Source organism: Myxocyprinus asiaticus, chromosome 20 (genome assembly GCF_019703515.2).
Source record: "Myxocyprinus asiaticus isolate MX2 ecotype Aquarium Trade chromosome 20, UBuf_Myxa_2, whole genome shotgun sequence".
Classification (NCBI taxonomy): Eukaryota; Metazoa; Chordata; class Actinopteri; order Cypriniformes; family Catostomidae; genus Myxocyprinus; species Myxocyprinus asiaticus.
In genome coordinates this window covers 22,349,335-22,358,297 of record NC_059363.1, presented here as the reverse complement: position 1 = coordinate 22,358,297, position 8,963 = coordinate 22,349,335, and the positions used below count along the sequence as shown (strand labels likewise).

The window sequence follows — 8,963 nt, the reverse complement described above, 5'->3', positions numbered from 1 at the left end:
CTGGTTCACTGTGGATTATCAGAATATGCGTAGACTTCTAAACACTTAGGCTTATCAATGTCGGAGGAGTTCAAGAGCGGAGGTAAATGCCTTAAGTGGTTTGGTGACAAGTGCTGTCCCAAAAATCTTAGTCTCTAAAGTCCTTAACATAAGGAGATTAAATTCAGTCTTGAATGCATCAACACTGGTGCTCTGTTACACTTCAGATGTGTTCTCAGGCATAGATTGAGGGCAGTGGGTCTGGTCTGGATAGCTTGGGAATATCTGCTGGATGTGCTTAACTTCTTGTTGGAACATAAGAGTTGAGCCAATGATGAGAGCTAGACTGTGAACCCTATCAAAACTCTTACTGAGATGAGTCTAAACTAAAAGTTTCACCATCATCAGAGACAACATTATTGAAGATGGACACCCACAATGTTCTTTCCAACAATGTAACAGTCTACCAAGTGTCGGATAGAGGAGAGACAGCTATTGGTGTCTATTTGATAACACTAGGTAAATAAGACCATGTCAATTGTTAAGACGTTTGTGGTAGTTGTCAATTTTTCTGTTCTTTTTATGGTTTGTAGCTTTACTACATTGAAATATGTCTGATGTCTCAATTTTTCATTCATTTTTTTGATAGGATGGCTCTCTTGGATTGGAAATGGGGTTGTGATATTACTTTTAACCAAGCAAAGAAAGTCACTCGAACCGCAAGATTTCTTGACACTCAACCTTGCAGTTTCTGATGCCAGCATTGCAATTTTTGGGTATTCTCGTGGAATCCTTGAAGTTTTCGATGTGTTCAGAGATGAGGGCTATCTTATAAAGACGTTTTGGACATGCAAGGTAAGGGGATAGTAACTTGCAGTTTGGCACAAGTTTAAATTATTAACTTTTCAGTTTACAGCACGATTCTTCATTGAATGCTTGTGTAACTTTTGGAGATATTATGCAAAACCACCGACTGATGTGAGAAGTCTATCTATTCTTTTTGCAGTCTGTCAGGTGGTTATGAGGCAGTAGGGGCTGTAGATATGAATTATTTGTACTCGTTCCAAGTACACAGGCATGTGTCCTTTTATCCCCTAATCTCGCTGGCTTCCTCCCCGGGGCCTGGTTAGTGGGTGATGAGACATGTCAGACTGATTACTGCCTCAGGTTTGCAGAGAATGCCAGAACTGTTTGCAGTGTATAAGATGTTGTGTCTTGGCCAGGTGGATGGATTCCTAATCCTGCTCTTCGGACTCATCAGCATCAACACACTGACAGCCATCAGTGTCATCCGCTACATCAAAGGTTGCCAGTCTCAGCATGGTATGCACCACCTTGAGCAAACCCACTGGGTTATTTTACATTTGTATAGCTTAGGGTGCCCAATATATAGTCCAGGCGCTCAGTTTAGTGGGGCCAATGAAAGCTGCTCTGCAACTATCTATTAAAAACGGTGCCATTTGTTTCAGGCATTGTTCTGATGGAACTTCCCATTGTTAAAGGGATAGTTCACTCAAAGATGAAAATACTCTCTTCATTTACTCATCCTCATGCCATCCCAGATGTGTATGACTTTCTTTCTTCTGCAGAACACAAACGAAGATTTTTAGAAGAATATTTATGCTCCATATAATAAGTGAATGGGTGCAAAAATTTCAAAGCTCCAAAATGCACATAAAGTCAGCATAAAAGTAATCCATAAGATTCCAGTGGTTAAATCCATGTCTTCTGAAGCGATATGATAGGTGTGGGTGAGAGACAGTTAAATATTTAAGTCCTTTTTTTGTTTTTGGTGATTTGCATTCTTTGTGTACATCGCCCTCTTCTGGGCAGGGAGGAGAATTTATGGTAAAAACTAACTTAAATATTGATCAGTTTCTCACATGCACCTATCATATCACTTATGAAGATATCGATTAAACCACTGGAGTCATATAGATCACTTTTATGCTGACTTTATGTGCATTTTAGTGCTTCAAAATGTTGGCACCGATTCACTTGCATTGTATGGACCTACAGATCTGAGATATTCTTCTAAAAATCTTTGTTTGTGTTCTGCAGAAGAAAGAAAGTCATACACATCTGGAATGGCATGAGGGGGAGTAATTGATGAAAGAATTTTCATTTTTGGGTGAACTATTCCTTTAAGTTCAGACTCACTGCTGCTTTTTAGGGTTTATTTGTTATTCAAATGTATTTTAGCCCCCAATTTGCCAATTGTACCTTGCTTTTTTTTTTTTTTTTTACATGAATTTATTAGGTAATAGAGCACAACAGTCTGGTTCCTTGAGTAAAAATCCCTTTCATTTTTTGCAAAGGGGAGTTGATTATTAACGATAACTTACAAACCATTAAAGACTTTTACCGTGAGCTGTAAGGTTGCTATCTAATGTGCATCTGCTGAAGCCATCGGTTTGCAATGTTGTTTTTTTATTCTTTTTTTTTTTTTTTTATCTTGTTTAATAGTGGAAATCCTGGTGAAGAACTACATTACCCATGATCCTGAGGTGACAAATCCACCAATCAGAGAATCATAGTAAAACCTAAAATCTCCCTACACTCTCAAAATAATATATTTAAATATATCTGAATATTTTGCAATATATCCTACATATACTGATTCAAAACTCACAGCCAACAACTTTAAATCAGTTGTTTAATATTTTACTATCATTTTTAATTTGATTACATAATTTGAAGAGCTTCCTGGGATTGTAGTTCATTGTAGTTCTGTGTGCTTAACGTCATTAAAGATCTTTGTCTTTTTGTCCAATTTTCAAATACTCTTTGCTTCAAATCCAAGTTTGTGATGTTGGGATTCACCTAGAAGTGGGTTGGTTTGGTTCGGTTCATCACTTTATGAAGGATATTATGAAATTAATAAATGTATGGAAAAATAATTCTGGAACCAAGACAGCTGAAAAAATGGGCAGGCACTGTTGTGCTCCATTATCTCTTAACGGGTGCTATCTGCATCTCGTTCTAAAAGTGGCAGATACTATTTTCACCCCAGTCAGAATCGAACTCGGGTTGTCTGCGCAAAAATACTAATGCATTTGCTCATCCCTTCAGGCCACTTCTCTGACACCAATTTTGAATTTTTTATACATTGGGGTGCAAATAGCTAGTGCGGCTTTACACCAGTGCAGATAGTCGCTCTTATACATTACTCACCTCATCTGAATAAGAGAGAGTTGTGCAGTACTTAATACTATATTCTAATACACAGTTCTAGGAGCAGTGATCAAAACAAATTATAATCTAGCAGGCCCTGTTCATTTCAGGGTGCTTTTTTCATCGAGCCAACATTTATTTCTCGCAAAAGATTTCAAAACCTCTGTAATTGAGCATTTGAGAATTTAAGGATTATATTTCTTTTTTTTTTAGATGATCTTCAGACTTGGCTTCACAAATACTAAATAAATCCAGTATTATAACACTGAGAGATCTGTGCTGATGCAAATGTTTCTGCCATGTACTCAGCTCATCACATCAGCAAGCGTAACATCGGCTTGGTCATAGCTGTAGCCTGGCTGTGCTCTCTGTTTTGGGCTGGTGCTCCTCTGCTGGGCTGGGGCAGTTACAGAGGTAAGACTTATAAGAGGACATTCTCTCCTGCATTTTTCTTTCTCATAGATTGTCTTTAAAATTGTGATTTCATTTGAAATTTTCCTCTGCAGCTCGCAAATATGGGACATGTGAAATCGACTGGGGACAAGCTCTATACTCTGTTCCCTTCAAGCTCTATGTCATTAGCATTTTTTTCTTCAACTTCTTCGTGCCAGTGTTCATTATAGTTTTTACCTATGTGTCCATCATCCGCAAAGTCAACTCCAGCCACAAGTCCAGCCAGGGAGGAGATGTCAGCAGGAGGCAACGGAAGATTGAACGCAGCATTACACAGGTAAAACTGTTGCTCAAAACCCGTTATTTCACCCAACAAGAGGCATTAGCCACTCAACCATAGACTAATGATCATTTAATAAGGAAATGTGCTCTTGCTGCAGATTCTCTCTTCTATTAACACAGATGTGTATTAATATACTGTACTATGCACTGTAGAGTGTTTTCGATTCCCACTCCAGGTCTCACTCATTCTGTGTGCTGCCTTCCTGTTGGCTTGGTCCCCATATGCAGTCATTTCCATGTGGTCAGCCTGGGGTTACCAAATCCCCCCACTTAACGGCATCCTGGCAAGTCTCTTTGCCAAGTCAGCAAGTTTCTACAATCCGTTTATCTATATTGGCATGAGCTCCAAGTTCCGACAGGACCTGCAGGCTCTGTTCTACTGCCTCAGACCCACATCAGTGCAAAGACCCACCCCTCCTGTGCCATTGGCCCAGCCTGGTGATGTGCAGCTCAACATGGATGGTTTTAAGGAGATTGAGCCGGTGAATCTGGACTCTGGGTTGGACATGGGCCACAATGCAAGTGAAAGTGTCCCGGAAGAGAAGGTGGAGAGCCCTCCAGAATCAGAAAGCCAGAGTAGCCCCTTAATGGAGTCTAGCAGCGTCAGTCCACAAGAATTTTTGAGGAAACTCAGCAACTCTGGAAGACTTTGAGCTTTTGTTGTCTTTTAAGTTAGTTTTGTTCTCTGAATATTGACATACATTAACATCAGTGTTAAAAGATAAATGTACATTTACTGTCTGTTGCTACTGTTTCAATACTGTGCACAGTTGAGTAACAAATGGCAACAGGCTAGGACACTGCAGGCTGCTAATGTGATTCATATTCATACTTAATGTTTAATTGCAAGAGATCAATCAAATAAAATTGAGATAAATCTTATTTAGCCTCATTTCTGTCTCTGAAGCTTGTAAAGTGTTGTTCAGATACGTGTCTGAGAAAGCACACTGTGTGACATGGTACAAAGTTTGCATATTTGAAAGTAAAACAGATCAAATCAATTGATTTGAGTTTGTCGAAATGTGTAATAAGCTAACCAGCAATCCCATGGACCAGGAAATCATCCAAACAAGGGAAGTTTACTTGAGAAATATAGCTAGAAAAGGCAAAAGTTTTTTTTGTCATAACTGCAAAAATGTGGTACCACATTAGCAATATAAGGAAAAGAATTGTGATGAGTCTCAGCCCATTGTGAGTTTGTTTAGGTCTAATTTTAGGTCTTTATATCTAATTATGAATTCACAATGTTAAGAATTCAGCTAAAAAAATCAAATAAAAAAAAAGTTAAAATCTTTCTCTTTAAGGTAAAGCTAAACTTGCAATTCATGGCCGGTCAGATATACTGTTTATGAATAGTAAATTTTCTCTATCCATGAGCCCTTGCAGGTGTGGCAAAAACATAATTTTGATTCTGACACCAAACAGTAAACACACTAATGTGGCCTGTCTAACCACCCTTACCTTCACAACACAAAACGACACTTGTGCGACTCACATGCTTCTCAATTATTATTCTGCGTGGCTTCTAATTCTGAACAGATACTTCAGCAACACAGGCACTCAGATTCACTTCAGCCAAGGAAAATGTTTGCGCATCAAGCCATTATGCCTTCTCTTGCTCTTAAAATCAGTTTTTAGTTTATGGCTAGACACATGCTGAAAATTTTTACGTTTGAGAGTATAGCTGCAATCTGTTACTGCTGATTGGTGAATTTAAAAGTCTGTGCGTTGTTGCTGACTTTTAGTAAAAATAAAATAAAATATTTTTTTATTTTACAACAAAGGGTAGAGACCAAATTTCCTTTTAAGGCAAGTCAGTCTACTCACCAGCCATCTTGGTAATGTTACATTTTCTATGGATACAAGTTGTATGAAATATTTCAAATCAGCAGTAAAGTCTGGCAACAATGGTTTCATAAATTGCGCTTCTTTTGCCAGGATCATGACAAAAAAAAATAATAATAATAATAATAATAAAACTCTATTTTTCAGGCTGATTTAGCTTATGCTCATTCTGGAGTTGACTGACAGGCTTTTTTTGTCTCAGTATTTTAAAGATTTATATCTTTCAAAAGCAACCCAACCCAGGCTAAAAAAAATTAAAAAGAAACTCTAGCTCAGAAAAGCTAATTAATTTTGAAGGATGGATTATGTTCAATTTGTAAAAAAAAAAAAAAAAAAAAAAAAGCTGAATAATTCCATCTGTATTTGTTTTTAAAACATTAAAAAGCAGACCAAAGTGTGTTTTCAACCCAAGTCAAATCTATGTGTTAGGAGCGTTGGAGCAATTGTTTGGATATGGGTAGTGATTTTTCTCAGAGAAATGACCAGGACCTGGGAAAGTCCTCCCCCTGCCCTGTTCATAGCATTCCAAGAAGCAAACACTCCACTCAACCATGTTCTCTTTTTAAATAACAGCAGAGAGAATTAGTCCCACACAGTGATCACAAAATTAGACGATCTTATGTTCTGGTGCTTTCATATCCAACCATCCCCCAAATTGGGGGTGTCAGGGGTTAAATCTCTGTTACGCAAGAACATTTTTGGCTAAAACTCTACACGCTTATTTTAGTGCAAAACATCCGCTGGCTACCGGGTTCTTTGAAAAATAATGAATTACGGAAAATATTAATCAGTGTGATTGCATAGCCTACTGTATAATTTGATGATATAAGGGAGGAAAGTCTTTAAAAAAATAAATTAAAAAAACCCCTCTTGTATCTGCATAAAGATGATTTTATATCCATTGTAAACATATTTCTACAGCTACTGCCATTTACAGTCAAGCTATTGACAATGCATAACACATTTACTTGAACTACAATTCCATTAGCTCTAATGAAGAGTGACAAGTACATAATAGAGTATTAGAAGGTCTCCATAGATGACCCTACAAAGCTGAACGAGACTGCCAAGAGCACACAAATGGCACACAAACACCCTCAAGAAATGTCTGGGAACTACCTTAACCAAACCAAGCTAGCTATTTCTAAAGCAGACTTTCAAAAAGCTTTTCAACATGCTGTAGATCTTCATTCCTCCAAAATTTGGAGACGTATTACTTCTGCTGCTGCGTTTTCATTGCAAGACATGTGGTGCATGGCATATAGAGAATATTTATCCCAAAAGTAGAAACCTAATACATGCTCTCTTATATTAATAGTGAAGTATTGTAGATTATGGTTAATTTTTCCAACATAGAGAATGAAATCAACTTTTATTTTGGTGAAATACATTTCTTTTATGCAGACAAATCTGGGCTCAAGTCAATGCAACATTAGCCAAGGCTAATATTTGTGTAGGTGAAGACAGTCGCCTAAATGAGACATCCATCGAAGTATTGGACACTTACTGCTATTTATAAGGAGTGAAGTGGTAGCCTTCGCATTCTTGGACAAAAAGCAGTAGATCTCCCATGAAGTCTCACATGGTGTGGAACGTGACAGTGTGATGCTGGCCTAGGAAGAAACGTGTGTGTCACTTCTCCTTAATTCGGGCTTTTTCATCTGACTGAACAGACTGCACACAGGCAGCAGTGTCAAGCCAGCTTTTCCATATGACCATCAGCTGCCCCAGTGGGGACAAAGGACAGGATATCATTGCCTGCTTGATCTCTTATAATAAAAACCCATTCTATTACATAAAGGAACGCCAGTTCAATAGGAAAATATTACATTAACATGCATATGCATAGCTATCAGTATTAACATATGTAAAAAAAAAGTGACACTTTAATATTAGTTTATGACTTGATAATGCTAATAAGTTATCAAACATAATTCAAATATATATATATATATTATATAAATACTCTATAAATACTGAAAAAAGGAAATGCAGCTCTATTGAAAATACTAAACCAGTACACTTAAAATCAACTTAATACGTATATATGTTTGACATGAGAATGTCATTATATTGTGTAAAGTCCAAGTGAAATTCAACACAGTCATCAAAAGTGATATGATTACATTGCTATGAAATGTTCAAATGGATTCAGACTTCTAACGGATGGGGTTTACTCAACGTAATTTTAACTGTTTGCTCAATTATCTATATTCAGTGAGGTTAATGCAACACAATTCTATAGCATTTGGTCTCAGCTTAATTTCATTATGTACAATTCAATTACATTTATTTAATCAAATTGTGTTGGGACTATGGGAATAATATTTGTTGCATCAATGTATTACTGAAACAGAGCAGGGGATTTACATTACCCAGCATGCTTTGCATGGGACTAAATTGGGAGAGAATATTTTTAAATTAAGTGTTATTTTTATATATTTTTATGCAAAATGAGACAGAAATACTCAAATCAGCCCGTCTGGCACCAACAATCATGCCATGCTCCAAATCACTGAGAGCATATTTTTTTCTCCATTCTGATGGTTGATGTGAACATTAACTGAAGCTCCTGACCCGTATCTGCATGATTTTATGCACTGCACTACTGCCACACGAATGGCTGATTAGATAATTGCATGGATGGTTTTTGGTGCCAGATGGGCTGGTTTGAGTATTTCAGTAACTGCTGATCTCCTGGGATTTTCACACACAACAGTCTCTAGAATTTACTCTCAATGGTGCCAAAAACAAAAAACATCCAGTGAGTGACAGTTCTGCGGATGGAAACACCTTGATGAGAGAGGTCAACAGAGAATGGCCAGACTGCTTCAAACTGACAAAGTCTAAGGTAACTCAGATAACCGCTCTGTACAATTGTTGGCGCTGTTTTGGCGGCACGAGGGAGACCTACACAATATTAAGCAGGTGGTTTTAATGTTGTGGCTGATCGTGTGTGTGTGTATATATATATATATATATATATATATATACACACGTGTGTTTGTATGTGCATTTTTTTCACTACAATGCAAGTAAATGGTATACAGTGCATATGCATACACACAAATAAAAGGGATGTTATGCAGAATGTTATCTTCAGTTATTAATTTTTATTGTATTGAAAAAAAGGATGCAATAAAAGTGAATGTTGACTGAGGCAGACTGCCTTAAATCTCCTTTTGTGTTCCACGTAAGAAGGAAAGTCAATTAATTTTTGTTTTGTTATT

At 37.3% G+C, this 8,963-nt stretch overlaps 1 protein-coding gene across 1 annotated transcript; it reads left to right on the top strand.

Annotated features, from left to right (window-relative positions):
* Positions 1-68: 68 nt before the first annotated feature.
* opn6b (opsin 6, group member b) lies at positions 69-4,754 on the top strand. The gene is made up of 7 exons (XM_051645794.1): positions 69-82; positions 207-498; positions 629-834; positions 1,203-1,302; positions 3,463-3,567; positions 3,660-3,883; positions 4,065-4,754. The coding sequence occupies exons 2-7, from the start codon at positions 405-407 to the stop codon at positions 4,539-4,541; spliced, it is 1,206 nt and encodes a 401-aa protein (XP_051501754.1). The 5' UTR covers positions 69-82; positions 207-404; the 3' UTR covers positions 4,542-4,754.
* The last annotated feature ends 4,209 nt before the right edge of the window (positions 4,755-8,963 follow it).